The sequence below is a fragment of the Notamacropus eugenii genome, chromosome 3 (assembly GCF_028372415.1).
Source record: "Notamacropus eugenii isolate mMacEug1 chromosome 3, mMacEug1.pri_v2, whole genome shotgun sequence".
NCBI lineage: Eukaryota > Metazoa > Chordata > Mammalia > Diprotodontia > Macropodidae > Notamacropus > Notamacropus eugenii.
The window spans coordinates 63,159,532-63,175,468 of record NC_092874.1 but is presented as its reverse complement, the minus strand read 5'-3'; the positions used below and the strand labels follow the sequence as shown (position 1 = coordinate 63,175,468).

At 36.3% G+C, this 15,937-nt stretch overlaps 1 protein-coding gene and 1 non-coding gene across 6 annotated transcripts in view; both read right to left on the bottom strand.

Moving 5' to 3' along the window:
* The window catches only part of SPAG6 (sperm associated antigen 6), an 86,054-nt gene that overhangs the window by 49,759 nt on the left and 20,358 nt on the right, over window positions 1-15,937 (bottom strand). For 2 of the 5 annotated variants that reach the window (XM_072651695.1, XM_072651700.1), the window contains 2 exons: window positions 7,197-7,363; window positions 4,158-4,341 (listed from right to left, as the gene is read on the bottom strand). In XM_072651695.1, coding sequence (XP_072507796.1) covers window positions 4,158-4,341; window positions 7,197-7,363 — 351 coding nt within the window. Of the gene's footprint in view, window positions 1-4,157; window positions 4,342-7,196; window positions 7,364-13,674; window positions 13,867-14,507; window positions 14,525-15,937 lie in introns of those variants that run through there. The other 3 variants (XM_072651698.1, XM_072651699.1, XM_072651696.1) reach the window with 3 other exon arrangements.
* LOC140497908 (U6 spliceosomal RNA) lies at window positions 12,706-12,811 on the bottom strand. Its single transcript, XR_011964913.1, has one exon. It is a non-coding gene; the product is annotated as a U6 spliceosomal RNA (small nuclear RNA).

Genomic DNA, 15,937 nt, shown 5'->3' with positions numbered 1-15,937 from the left:
CATCTTCCTGCTATTATTAATGAGTAAGCGGAAAGGTCTGCATAAAATATCCCTTCACAGAGCCCCATGCACACCCCCTTGCTTTTTAAGAAGCCATTAAGAAGGAAATCAGATTATTTGGAGGCAAATCCTCTATCCATGCTGGGGTGAATGTGAATGATGTCCCCGTTTTATCTTACTGAATAACAATTTCCTTGCCTTCTGAAAAATCTATGCAGTAATCTCTTCTGGGAGCTTCTGGGTCCCAGACCCCTAACTACTGTGAAATATTGAAATTACAGTGGGAATTCCATGTGGGCGCCAGATTATAGTAGGAAATTGGAATGGGATCTCTAAGACAGAACCTATTTATGAGCTGTAATCATTTAGCCCCAGACCTCAACAGAGGGAGAAATCGAAGGGTTCTATCTGGTGGGTGGCTGCCTGAAGGTGCATCTGTGTGTTCTGACTATACACTATAGACATTACTTTCCCTCAAAGCTCTCTGGCACACTTTGAAACACTTAATTCTACTCTCTCCTTGGGATAACATCCATAGGCACATAAATATAAAACACACCCTAGAATAGTCCATGTTGTTTTGAGCTGCCTTAACCACAACCTTAACATGTAACCCCTGTCGAGATCCCTCAATTTATTTGATCTAAATAAGCAACAAGTGGTTGTGCAGCTCTGCTGGAAACCATGCAGTGATAGGAAATTCCTTCTCCATGAAAGTCACATTGCATTTTGGGATTTTTTTTTTTTTTGGAAGGTCTTACTATTAGGGCACTTCACTGTGTGCTGAGCAAAGATTAATCTCCTTAGTACTTTCCACCCATTAGCTTTAGTTCTGCCTTCTGGGGTGTCAAGCTGAATAAGTCAAATCACTTGTCAAAGATAAAACCTAAAACATGTTTTATTCCCCTACCCCACTCCCAGTCTTTTCTCTGAGCTAAATATCCTCAATTCCTTCAACCAGTCTTCACATGGTCCTTTCATAGCATCTGGTACATTTAAGGTACTTACTAAATTCTTTTGAATTTGATTGATTCAAGATTTAGCTTTTCTAAGCAGTGTGGAAATTGGAACTATACTGGTTGCTTGGGCCAGTTACTAAAAGCCCCAGCCTAAAAAGACCAAGGTCTCCCATTGCATCCTGGGCCAGCGCCAGTCATCCTGATGAATATCTAGTCACTGGACCCAGATGGCTCAGGAGGAGAAAGTGAGGCTGGCAACCTTTGCACAGCCCTCCCTCACTCAAAACAAAGCCAAGTGCAAGTCATGTCATCATTTGTCTGATGTCATGGTCTTCTTTGAAAATGAAGGACTAACACAAGAACAACATGGTACTTTTTTAGTTTCTGCTTTCTCCCCATTACCTTCCTCTGAACCTGTCAATATCTTTTCTAAAATGTGGCACTCAGAACTAGATGAAATACCCCAGGAAGAATAAGACCTGGTCAGAGTACAATGGGACTGTAACTAATCCAGCCCACGTTCAAATTTGCATTTTTTTTTTTTTTTGGTTACCGTAATAAACTGCTGGCTCAATCTGAGCTTAAAACCTATTAAGATTTCTAGCCTGTTTTCTAACCTTAATCACTTTCTGGACCTATGATTCTACTAATACATTAGGTTGTGAGTTCCCTGGGGGCATGGACTATCTTTTGATTCTTTTTGTATCCCCAAGGCTAAGCACAGTGCTTGGCACAAAGTAGGTACTTGGATGATTATTCACTATGACTAATACAGTCTAAGATCTGCTGATCAAATTGCTGTCTTAGTTTGAGCTTGCAGTCCACTAAGACTCTTAGATCTTTTTTCACACAGATGACTGTCTAGCCACATCTCTCTCATTTGTACTTGCACATTTGGTTGCAAATATACAAATTCAGGATTTCACACGTCCCCCATTGGATACAGCCCTATTATTCTGGGCATCAAAGTCATTGTGATTGTCATTCCAGATTGTCATTCAGTATATTTTATCTTTCAGTATATCCTTCCCAGCTCCATGTCCACTGCTCAAGATTCATCAAGTTCTAGCCACACAATCTGCTCCCTCCAATTGTAATAGCATTATCAGTAAGGAATCGGACATTATGGAGAAGAGTGGGCTATGGCTATCCTCTGTGGGGAGGTGAGGGAGAAGATACTCCTCCACCCCTCAAATGGTAGGATAGCCATAAGTCAAATGACTTTTATTTCCTTTTAGGTCATCCTAAAATTTTATTTCCTTTTAGGTCATTTCCTTTTAGGACCATCCTTCCCTAACCCAGACCATGCTTCAGGTTGGCAATGAGAAAATAGTCTATCTCCAGCACTGCTCCCACTTGTCCCAAAAACATCCAAAGCAGAACTGATATTTCCCCCTAAATCCATCGTTCCTGCTCAAAAGATTTATTTTTATCAATGGCTCCATCACTCTTTCATTCATTTGGGTTCACAACCTTAGGATCATCTTTGATTCTCTCCCATCCTTAACCCCTTACATTCACTCAACATTCATTCCACAGTGCTTCTCAGTCTCCATTGTGACTCCATTCACACATCTTTACCTGGACTACTGCAGTAGCTTCCTATGTTCTCCTGGCTTCCAGGCTCATCACTCTATAGCCTTCCTTCCCCATTGCTCCCAAAGTGAAATTCTTAAAATATAAATCTAACCAATTCATCCCTCCTTTTGCCCCCAAATCTCCAATGGTTTCCTCATTTATCCTAAAATAGAAATGAGTTAGCCTAGCATTTAAAGCTTTCCATCATTTGGTCCCACCTACTTTTCCAATATTCTTTAACATGACTGCCTTGCAGTCACTTACCTGATAACTGTTTTTCATTTGCAAAATTCCATGTTTGGTCTCCATGTACAAGTGATCCCTATGTCTGGAATGTGTTCCTTCTTTACCTTTCTTCCTTACAATCTTGAGCTTCCTTAGAATACAGATCAGGCGCTACCCCATTGATGAGGCTTCCTGATTCCCACCCCATTGTCAGGTATCAGCATTGCCTTCCCCTAAAAATCACTTTGTACATAGTTGGCATTTGTTTGCCTATACAAATGTTGTCGTACTCTTCCAACAGAAATGTAAGCTTCTTGAGGGCAGGTGATTTCATGTTTGTCTCCATAACTTAGCACAGTGGCTGATACCCAGTCACCTAATAAATGTTAGTCAAATTGAACTAATTTAAATGTCCTTGGAAAATGCTATGGGTACTCAATTTATCCATCTCTTCCAAATCACTGAAAAAAGGATCGGTGTATAATATTAGATCCCTTGAGCCAAGTAACTGGTATTAGTCAGCCAACTCCAAATTCACCTCTCTCTCCATGGTCACAATTAAGAATCAATTTTCCCAACATATTATTTCCATAGCATTTTTCTGATAATAATCTTATCAAAGAAATAAATGAAATTAATCTGGAATGAATTGTTTGTAAAGAACCCATTTAGGCTCACGTGATTACCAAAGTGATCCTTCTCTCACTATAGGCTAGACATATGATAGGAGTCATCAGTCTACAGTCTAAACCTCTAGAATTTTTCAGAACCACCAATTAAGAGTAATGAATGGGTGCCTCTCTACAGCAGACAGTAAGTGTGATTGAGAGTTCAGTGCTCCTTATGACATGCCAAATAGGAAAAAAATCCTCATTATAAGCCATCCTAAAAATCAACAACTTTTGAATAGCATCTCTATTTCTTCCCCATCCTTTTCCCTTACCCCTCCCCCAAAATACTTGTGTTGACAGAAGGACTGGAATGCATGGTATAACTATATGATACCTTATTGTTCAGTCATTTTTAGTCATGTCAGACTTTGTGACCCCATTTTGGGGTTTCCTTGGCAAAGATACTGGAATGGACCGTGATTTTCTTCTCCATTTTTTTTTACAGATGAGAAAATTGAGGCAAATAGGGTTAAGTGACTAGCCCAGATTCACACAACTGGTTAAGTGTCTGAGACCTGATTTGAACTGAAAAATACGGGTCTTCCCAACTCCAGTCCTGGAATTCTATGCCTTGTGCCATCTAGCTGAACCCATATGATACCTGTGTGGATGTGTGAATAAATAATAAAATAGCATTTCTATTATCATCTGGTTGACTCAACAATAACCAAACCAATTCTAGTTATACATCATCTTTTTTCTTAAAAAAAAAGTTTTTCATTACCTCCATTATGTCTTGCAATGTACCCAAGTGCCCAGGCTGCTGCTTCCTTCACTCCAGGATCAAAATCTTCCAAGCATATGACCAATGTATCCAATGCTCCACAGTCAACTATTGCTTGTGCTAACTGAGGAGAATGTTTGCCAACTGCTCTTAACACAAATGCAGCTGCTTTCTTGTAGAAACGCTAAGAGAATACAGACATATTTTTATTAGAATTTCTTATTGGGAAATATAAAAATAATGTAGTGCATTTGCTTTTCAGTGCTGCAAATAGAAGTAGCATGCAAAATAATTTTGTTTATACATAAGGTTGTCCAACTAAAACTAGCCTCAGTCAATAACTGAAGGGGAAAAATGTAAGTTTTTCATATTACTTTTTAAGTTTGTGTTTTACCCTTTGCAAATGGGTTGTGACATAAAACTTATTTCCAATACTTCAGTAAAACAATGAGATTGTATTTCTCTGAAGAATACGAGAAGAAATTAACAGATTGCTTGCACGTGCAGATAAACTGTTAACTGATGCTAATGAGTTCACTTTGCTTGCCCTCAGTCTCCCAGAGTATGATAATAAGCCTTTCCTTGGTACCACAGTAAACTTCCTGATGCTCCCACATGATCTGAAAAAAAAAATCATCTTCCAGGTGAACTGTCAACATGTACAATCAAATAATTATGACAAAACATTGCAGTACAGTGAAACAAACACTATATTTGGAGTCAGATAATCTAGTTCGAATCTTGGCTCTGTTATTTACTATCTAAATGACCTTGGACAAGACACTTATGCCCTTTGAGTCTCAGTTCCCTCATCTGTAAAATCAGGGAATTTGACTCAATGACATCTTCACAGCTCTAAATCAGTAATCCTTTGAACTTTACAACCACAGTTTAAATCTTTAAACTCCATTTTATACCTTCTACTATTAAATTGCTTAAAGAATGAGATAGAACTATTATTTTCTTTTGCTAATAATGGGTATTTTTTTTACAAAGAAAGAGATATCCAAATGACTTAAAGCAATTCTTTTTAAAAGTTGTCCTGCTTTTTCTTTTATGACTTGATATCTATGAATATTTTCTTTTCATAAATAAAGGTACCTTCAAGTGAGAAATACAGACTAGAACAAAATTAGAAAAATATGCATTTTTAAATCTTTTCATTAAAAATGAAAATTGGTAGAGAAGATAATATTTAATTAGCAAACAATACCTGGTATCATCAAAAGTAGAGATAATAATGATAGTATTTTATTTCCTTCCTATGAATAAAGGTGAATTGCAACCTTATTTCAGATTCAAAGTTTCTGTAATTTCTATATGGCCAAATGTTTCTAGGTTAAAGTACATGAAAATATTGCCACTTACTTAAAGCTGAATTTACCTGAAAACTCTAGATATGAAATTAAAAATGTGAAATGTGCATAAGTATGTTGAGATTTTTGTTGTTCAGTGACTTTTCAGTCATGTTTAACTCTGTGACCCTTTCTTGATAGCAAAAAAAATATGTAAACCAAAATGTTTTGAGATGTTTTATGGAGTGTTCATATTGATAATTTGGATTTTCCATATGAATTCCCTAGATGATTATATTTAATGATATTAATTGCATGACAAGTTAAATTTGAGATCTACTTGGTATAAGTGGAAGAAATTTTACTGGTTCTTTAGTGGAATGCATATTTAGGGCATTTTTTTAAAAAGCTTCAAATAGAAGAGCATTGTTTAGTTTCTAACAACTTGGAAAGTGAGACTTGAAGATACATTTCATAGCATGAGCATCAGTTCACTTGGTTTCAGTGTTTATATCTTGCAGCTGACAATTTTCAGAACAGAGGAGCACATAATTACACCCCAAATGCCCACACAGCTATTCTGCCACATCCCCCTATTCATTTCTTTCCTTTTCCTTTTTGGCCCCTTTTACACAGAATTTCCCTCTGAAATAGAACTGGGGGAAACAGAACTGAGTCCCTCAGAAATATCACAGTTTGGACAAATGGAAGACAGTGATAGATGACATTTCTGTTTTTCAGTTCTTTCTGATCTTTCTCCTCTTACTTCTAGCTTAGCAAATTTAGGGGATACAATGAGAACCAGTATAATAATTAAACTTCGTTATCCCTTCCTCTCCCATGAATGGGGAAATTAAGAGAGTATAAAAATACCCATCAGAGATCTTTTCATCTATATTTAGAAGGCATGTTTCATTGAAACCATTTCAGACAAATGAGGATCAACTCTTAAAGATACCTGGAGAAAATTATTTCTTAGCCTCTATAATCACTCTTAACATGATTAACAAATCAGAGCCTCACGCTTGGGAAAACCCTCCATTGTTATGGAGACCAGGAGGCTAGGACTCATAGTGATCCAGAGACACACAGGGAGAAGATATGGAATAAAGAGAGGGCAGACATCTATTCCTCTGTTTTAGGTCTAAGACTCTCTTCTACACCATCAGCAAGTAAAGCTGCCATTGTTACTAATGAATGGTAGGCTGCAAGGAGGCTGCCTGTCTATGAACAGACACTCCCTTCACCTACTCTTTGCTCGTGTGGCTGCCATTCTATGATATTTCCTCCCATCTTCCTCCCTCTTTTTCCCTACCTCTATGACTCTGATGGCCACTTTAATAAGACTACGTGTTCCCCAGGCACATCATGTGATTGCTCCAAGCCTTCCAATACCCTTGGAATTGTCAAAGTCATTTTTTCAATGCTCATTCTCAGGAAGTTCTACTTCACTAACTTCCTACAGCAATTTAAAACCATTTCCTCACAATACTCAATAATAATGGAGAAAAACGACTCCCCATCCTCCAGTTGATGACCCTTCAAATGCTTAAAGACAATTACTGACAGTCCAGAGGAGAGAAGGCTAAGTGGCGGTGACCTAAGAATTCTTAATACCCTCCAACTTTCATCAACTCATTTTCCATATGCACTTGGACCCTCAGTAAACAGGATCTGTATAATGAAATACCTGCTGGCCTTAACATAAATATACATTGCTTATTATAAAAGTAACAGTCCTTACATTCTGTTCAGCCAATGAATAAACGAGCTGTGGAAGAATGTCTCCCTTTACGACAGCCTCTGCCAGGTCATCGTTATAATTAGCCAGTCTCCCGAGAGCCAGGGCAGCAGTCTGCTGAATAGTTGGGACAACATCCAAGAGAAGTGGCCTCAGCAAAGACATTACACCTGAGTTACATTGGGAAAGAAGGGAATGAAAGTTCACAACATCAGCAAAAAAAAAATTTTGTATGTTATCCTATAATATAGACACCTCTTGTTTGAAGGATAAAATTGATGTGTGTCCACTGAAAACCAATGGCTATCAAACTTTTAACTAACTTAGTAGAATTATAGCCTCTTAGAATGAGAAATGGAACCAAACCTCCTTCCAACCCACCCTTTCCAAGTCTTTCCTGTCTTTCAAAAGCCCAGCTCAAATTCGGCCTCACTCCCCCTCCCCAATGAAGAACAAACTTTGTCCACTAGCTGTATGATCATAGGCAAGTCATTTCCTGAGTCTCAGTTTCCTTATCTGTAAAATAGTAATAATAACCTACTTCAATGCTGTTTCTAGAGAAAGGTTTTATAAACCTTAAATAGCTGTATAAATGGAAGTCAGTACTCCAACCCACACTGATCAGCACCTTCTCTGATTTTCGACAACGTTTATCGTCTGTACCACACAATTAAATCCTAATTATATGCTTACTTACATTGTACTCTAATTGTCTTGTCTGTTAGTGTTTGTTTGTTTGTGTGTTTGTTTGTTTTTAAACAGATTTTAATATCCTTCTGGGGGAAAAACAGGTCTTAACTTATTTTGTATTCCACATAACACCTAAGATAATACTGGGCACGTACATTCAATAAATATTTGATTGGTGTGAAACAATGTATGTTGCTTTGAGGGAGAAGGGAAACTGGGAAATTATTAATTAACATTTTATCATTACAGTATTTTTCAGCTACATATATTAGCTTGTCTTCTTAACATTTTTGCAAAGTAGCTTGCTATTATCTCTGTTCATAAAGAATTCTATTTCCATTGATAACACCATCATCCTCTCAACTCAACAAGTTCATTACACTCTGATTCAATTATTGTATCAGATCTACTGAATGCAAAGCACTATCTTAGATCCTAAGATACAAAAATGAAATATGACCAAATCTCCCTTCAAGTTTACAATATATTTGGGTGTGGGGTAAGAATTAGGCACATTCCGAATAATCCGAATAATCCGAGCACAATGCAGACGTCAGAAGTTAAAACAATGTCCTAACAAAAGGCTATGCAAAGTCTGAAGAGGTCACTGCCACCTAAATAGATCAGGCAAAGTTTCATGGAGGAAATCAGAATCTTAAAGGAGAGAGAAGTTTTAGCAAGAGGAGATGGTAGCAAGATTATCCTATGTATGCAGGACACTCCAAGAGACTTTAAAGACAGCTATATCTCAGATTCATGTTTATATGGATGAAACCCATAGCTACTGTTTTCATGATTTCTACTTATTTCACTATTTCATATAATTAATCCTTAACATGTGATTTTTATATCTTGTTTCTCTCAATTACTTAGATCCTGGTGTGAATGTAGCCATCATTTTCAAAATGACTTCTCCACAGACTGTTGCACAATCACAAGGAGATCAAAGGAAAAGGATGCTGACGGTTTGAAGTAAATCTATCTCCACTTCTAGAACATCAGCTCAAAACACATAGGTTTCATTTTCATATATGAAGGGTTGCACATTTGTTACATAATTGAAAATAACTTTAGAAAAATAACTTTAGATCTGTGTGTCTGTATATCATATGAACTAATTAGTAGTATAGGAATAATTCCTTCATTTTACAAATAAGGAAACTAAGGTCCATGGACAAGAAATGACATGTCCACAACAAAAGAGCTAACAGCAGAACTGGAATGCAAACCCAGGTATAAGTTCAAGGCCACCTTTACCATTATATGGTTACCTTATTTCCAATTACATTAAAGATTTGAAACTCCCTAAGTTGAGAAATTCAAAGTTAAGATAACCCCTCCCAAAACCATTCATTTACTTTTATCATTATATAACACATAGACAATTGTAATTAGATTACATGTTAATAAAAATATAAACATAAATAATCATTAAAAATCTTGACCTGGGATTCTACAATTCATGAAATCTAATCCAAAAAATAAAAACTATATTAATTCTTTAGGATATTTGATATTTTTAAATATATCATAAATGGCAACTAATTAATAATGGTAGCTAACATTTATATAACACTACATGTCAAACATTTTGCAACTGTTCTTTTATATTCACAACATCATTAGGGTGTAAATAACTACCAATATTCCCATTTTACAAATGAGAAAACTGAGGTTAAGTGATTTGCTCAGGATCACAGAATTAATAAGTATCTGAGATTCAATCTGAACTGATTATCCACTGCACCACCTAGCTGCCCATAAAATCTTCAACACAGAATTCTAAAGTTCATGAAATCTAGTCAGAAAAATTAAAATAATATTAGCTCTTCAGGGTATGTGATTTTTTTGAATACACTATAAATAACAACTGTTTATTGCCCATCAAACTAATGTCAGCTAAGAAAACAGCAAAGCTATTATGAGAAAAAGCAACTAACTTGAAATAAATGTTCATTCTTACAATATTCCCCTGAGTGTCCTAAGACTATAGTTGGAACACAATAGCAATTAAGATTTTATATGTGTGTATCTAGTCAAAAGATATGTATATATGTATGTATATATTGAGATAGGTAGATATGGATATATTCAGGATCCTTTGGAACTTTTTCTGATTATAACATGTGAAAAGTTTTTATTTGTAATTGCTGAATTTGCAATACTGACATATATCCCCCCAAAAGATCTTAAAATATAAAAGACAAATATATATGTTAGAATCAGCATTCACTTTTGACTAAAGTTCAACTAGCCATATGGTTCAAAAAGCCTTGTGACAGACACTATGAAGTCCTGATAAAATTAAATGGCTTTACTACAAAAATCCATGAGCTACTAGGGTATGGGAGGAGTAAGTAGAGTACTATGGTCCTGGGAGTGACATGAGATCCAGTTCCTGTAGCTATATGATTAGAATAAATAACACAATAAATAAATCATTCTACCTGCATGAATTTCAATTTCCCCATCAATAACATGACCAGACTACCAAAAAGGTGCCTTCTAGGTCTAAAACTTCCATGCTTCTGTTATTATTTGTATAGTTAATAAGAATACTGCCATCATTTTGCTCAAATGCCATCTTCTTTCTGAAACTTGGCTCTCCCCTTTATCTTTTCTATTTCCATGGATAGCACCACCATCTTTCCAATTTATCTAAACAAATAATTATAAAATGCCTGATTCCAGGCACCAAAAATTCAAGGATGCATAGAAATACAATTCATGCCCTCAGGGAGATTACAATCAATTTCATAGTTAATGATATTGTTTATTTCTCCATTGGAGAATGAGAGGGAGAAAGATGAAGAGAAAGGAGAAACAGAAGGAAAGGGAGAGAAAGAGGGACAGAGAGAATATAAGAGATTGACAGCACCTTTGATCTAATTGATACAGGGAACTCCTACTTGAGGAAACTCACATTAACTGGTTGGGAAGGGTCAACTATTTCTCCCCTCAGAGGTCTATGAGATAACCCTAATAAGTTTTCTAACACTATCATTCATATCCATCTGTGAGCTCCTCAGTGATTATCATTTTAGCCAGTCAGGGTTGATTAACTTCTAGAAACTGGTATTTATTAAAGTGGTGCAATAAAAAAACAGTTGGAACAAAACAATCTCTCTAAGGTCTGGGAGACTATCTAATAATTACACACAGGTGGGGAAGCAGACTCAAGCTCAAAGAGCACCTATACCCACACTGGGCAGCTAGGTGGCTCAGCGGATAGAGTATCAGGCCATAAAGTCTGGAAGACTCACCTTACTGAGTTAAAATCTGACCTCAGACACTTACGAGCTGGATGACCCTGGGCAAGTCACTTAACTTTGTTTGTATCAGTTTCTCATCTGTAAAATGAGCTGGAGAAGAAAATGGCAAACCACTCCATTATCTTTGACAAGAAAATCCCAAATGTGATAGTGAATATTTGGATGTGACTGAATAACAAGAAAACGTCCAAGGGGGTGACTCTCAGTTCTCATTTATTAGAAATCCTTTTCTTCCCCTGTGGAACTCTCATTTTTCCCTTAGATGTAGCTTTCTTCTGGGCCGTGATAGTCAATGTCTTAAGTTGCCTTCCCTAGGTGGATTGACTTTGTCCTTTTGTCCTCAGCATGTGCCTCTGCTGTCAGTTATGCTGCTAAAGGTACACTGTTAGTGAGAGAGGAGAGAGAGAGAGAGAGAGAGAGAGAGAGAGAGAGAGAGAGAGAGAGAGAGAGAGAGAGAGAGAGAGAGAGAGAGAGAGAGAGAGAGAGAGATAACCCAATTCCAAGGTGGTTCCTTTCACTACCACTCAATTCATGCCCTGGAAGAATACTGGAATATACAAAGGCCTAGAGGTGTATATGTTTTTGCTTTTGTTTTTGTTTTCAAAGAATTCAAAGAATTTCAAAGAATCCCCTGTGTCAGATAATCTGATTTTATCCAATGATCAAACACAAACTCCCACTTCATTTATACTTTTGATTGAGTTTTTCATCTCTACCCTTATATATTGCAGATATTCCCCAAAATCTTAGTTATTATTAAAATTGCACCAAGATTTCTGGAACACTCTATATTTGTGTTAATGCACTATATATTTTGGATACCAGACTTTAATCAGATATATTCAGTACAAATATTTTTCTCACTTGAAAATTTCTCTTTTTATACTTGCTGCATTAACTTTGTTCAAGCAAAAAAGTCTTAATTTTGTATAGTCAAAATTGTCTATTTGCTCTGTTATGATTACCTCTATTATTTAGCTAAGAATTCCTGAACAGTTCTTCTTATGCTCCTCTAATTGGTTTTATACTATGACCTTTCTTATTTAAATAATTTTTCCACTTGGAACTTATTGTGGTAAATGATGTAATATTGTGGTCTAAGCCTATTTTTTTGTTGTTGCAAAAATAAGCTCTAATTCTTATCAAATAAGGAATGCTTTCTGCCAGGAGTTAACACTCGGATTTATTGAACACTGTTGTTACTGATTTAGATTTTATATCTGACTCTTGCTTACCTAGTCTGTTCACTGATCTACTTTTCCTTTTCCTTTTTAAGCTAAATAACTTTGATGATTACTATCTTATCATTTGAGATCTGAAGGTGTTATTTTGTATTACTCTCATTTTCATTATTTCTTTAGATATTCTAGATATTTTGATCTTAAGATAAATTTTCTTATTTTTTGGTCTAATCCTGTATGGAAAAGCCCAGTAGTTTGATTGATATAATATTAAATATGTAAATTATTTCAGGAGGTACAATCATTTTTTTTATATTGGCATGGGCCACGCACAATCAATGACTATTTCTGTCTTCCATTATTTCTGTAAAGAAAAGTGTGAGGTACTCCAAAAACTTGACATCCTTACTGAGAAACCATGCTAATCTGCTCTGCATTATTTCAATTTTAAAATATGAATCACCAGAGCAAAAACTAATTTTTCCAGTCTTATTTTACACTACTCCCTAAAATATCCTGATTTTTCTCCAATATCCCATTTTTGGTACTTCTTTCTGTCTATATCTTTTCATACTATTTTGTCTGTCAGAACCCTTCCTCTTTCCTTTCTTCAGAGCCATCATTTCCATTGAAACCTTCCTTCTCTGATCACCTCTCTGCTAAAATGATCTCTCCCTCATAATACTATTATTATTACACTTAACCAGTCCTTCTCTCTTACATTTTCTATATTATGCCATATCAGGTTATTTTTGTACATCTGAACCCTCCTACTAGATTGCAGACTCTTTGAAGGCATAATCTACTTCTTATTTAATCTTTTTATCCCTAGAACCTAGTCCAATTCCTTACATATACAAGGCATTTATGTTTGATGAGTTTTAGGTTAAATGGAAAAAAAAGTGAGATTTTGTGTGGTGGCAAACAAAAAATGTAAACAAAGCGGGTGCCCCTCAATTCATGAATGGCTACACCAACTTCAGTTCATGAATGTAGTAGAATACCATTGCACTGGACGTAAATAAAAATGAAGTGGGAAAGCAAGGCTACAAGCATTTGCAAGGCAATAGTATTTATTAAGCACTTAATATGTACCAGGCACTGATTATGTTAAGCACTGGGGATACAAATACAAGCAAAGAGATCATTCTTACCCTCAAGGAGCTTACATTCTAAAGGTGGGAGATAACACAAAAAAGGGAGCTGAAAAGTGGGAGGTAGGAGGGAAAGTCCACCAATAGAGACCTAGTGAAAAAGTCCAGAAAGTCAGAAGCAGAACCATGAAGGGAATTAAGGTTAGCTGATCTGGGACCCTCCACGACCCCAGAAAGAACTCACCAATAGAAGAGGTTGGCATAGTGGAAGGATGTTCCAAGGTGAGGAAGCCCCAGGTGTTGAGGGAATTTCTAGCATAAGATTGTACCTGAGGCATAGTCCAAAAAATCAGAAGCAGAGATAGGAGAGAATAAAAATCATGGAAAGATTTGTATGCAAAGTCTCCGAATGTCAACTGAATATGTTTCTTCCCCCCCCCCCCACCTTTGTTTTCTATTTCTTATTCCAGAAATGCTTTTAAAAATTTAGAATCAGATGACTTTTAATAACTTATTATGCAGAGGATCAAATCAGCTCTTTTAATAACTAAAAGATTGGTCTTCATCTATTTCCATATCATAAAACAGCTTTGAAATAAACATAACATCCAGATATTTCCATCTAATGTTTTATAATAATAAAATGAAGATGTTTATCTGAACCACCAAAAGAAAAAAGCTGAAATCCAAGTAATGGAAAAATCAATGAAGTCCAGGAGAAGAAATAAGAAAACATATTTCTTTCCTTGCAGTGGAGTATTGTATATGCTGTCACCTAAGATTTTTGTATCAGATATTTTTCTTTAATTTGCTATTCTTTGTCATGGAGGAGGGTTCAATGGGCATGGGCGAAGGGAAGATGAATGCTAATGATTTAAAGGGGAAAAAGCATCAACAAAATTATTTTTAAAAAAAGAAATTCAAAGATCTCAAAATGTGAAGTAAACTTTATTATTACATATTTATTTGTCTCTTTTAATAGCCAAGCAACCCCTTGCAGCAGCAGCAGCCTCTGCTCATAGATCTCATCCCTGAACCTTTCCAAAAGCCATCCCACAAGGCTCTATAACATCTTACCTTTTCCAATCCAACAATGTACCCTCTACTGTTCAAAAACCCTGGTATGGAAGAAAAGGCATGGAATGAGGAGTCATTAGACCTGAATTCTAATCCTGGCTCTGCCACTTAATACCTATATAATTTAGGTGAATCACTTTTTAAAAAATCTCATAGCACTTCAGAGTTGCTATGGCTCTCAAGTCCAAGGCATGACTTAAAATGAATTCCTTCTCCAACAATCTAACAGTCACCCATACTTTCTCAAAGACCTCCAATAAAAAGAAATCCACTATCTAAGGAGCCTTTTCCACTTTTGGAGAACCCTAATTGTTAGGAGATGTTTCCACACAGCAAGCCTAAATTTGTGTCAATGAAATTTCCGACTAATTCATTGTTGGAGCTGTGAGCTCATCCAACCGTTCTGGAGAGCAGTTTGGAACTCTGCCCAAAGGGCTACAAACATGTGCATACCCTTTGACCCCGCAATACCACTTCTAGGACTGTATCCTCAAGAGATCATAAAAATGGGAGAGAGTCCCACATGTACAAAAATATGTATAGCAGCTCTCTTTGTGGTGGCCAAAAACTGGAAATCAAGGGGATGCCCATCACTTGGGGAATGGCTGAGTAAATTATGGTATATGAATGTAATAGAGTGCTATTGCACTATAAGAAATGAACAGAAAGACTTCAGAGAGGTCTGGAAGGACTTATATGATCTGATGCTCAGCAGAAAGAGCAGAACCAGGAGAACTTTGTGCACAGCAATGACCACAGTGTGTGAGAGTTTTTCTGGTAGACTTGGATCTTCAAAGCAATGCAAGGACTTAAAAAAAAAAATCCCAATGGTCTTCTAAGGCAAATGCCTTCCACATTCAGAAAAAGAACTATGGAAGTCAATCACAGAATGGAGCAGATCATTTTTTTGTGTGTGTGTTTTATGTTTGGGTTTGTTATATGTTTATTTTATTCATTTTAGTTCTTCTACATGGCATGACTATGGTGAAAATGTATTTAATAGGAATGTATGTGTAGATCCTATATAAAATTGTACGCCATCTTGAGGAGGGAGGAGGGAGGTGTGGGATAGGTAGGGGAAAAAAAATCTAAGTTTTATGGCATTGATTGTAGAACATTAAAAATAAATAAAATTTAAAAAAAAAAGAAATTTCCACTCATTGCTCCTAGTTCTGCTCTCTGGGTCTAAACAGAACTCAATTTTTTTTCTTCTGGCTTTGGTCCTTCAAATACTAGAAGAAAGCAATTATGCTCCATCCCACCCCCACCACAAAATGGCTTTTCTGCAGGCTTAATTAACATCCCTAGTTCTTTCAAGTGATTCTCATGTAACATGAGACCCTTATCCATGCTCTGGCTTGATTTATTTCCTAAAATATGGTGCTTCAAACTGAACACAATATTTCAGACCTGCACAACCCTCCCTCACT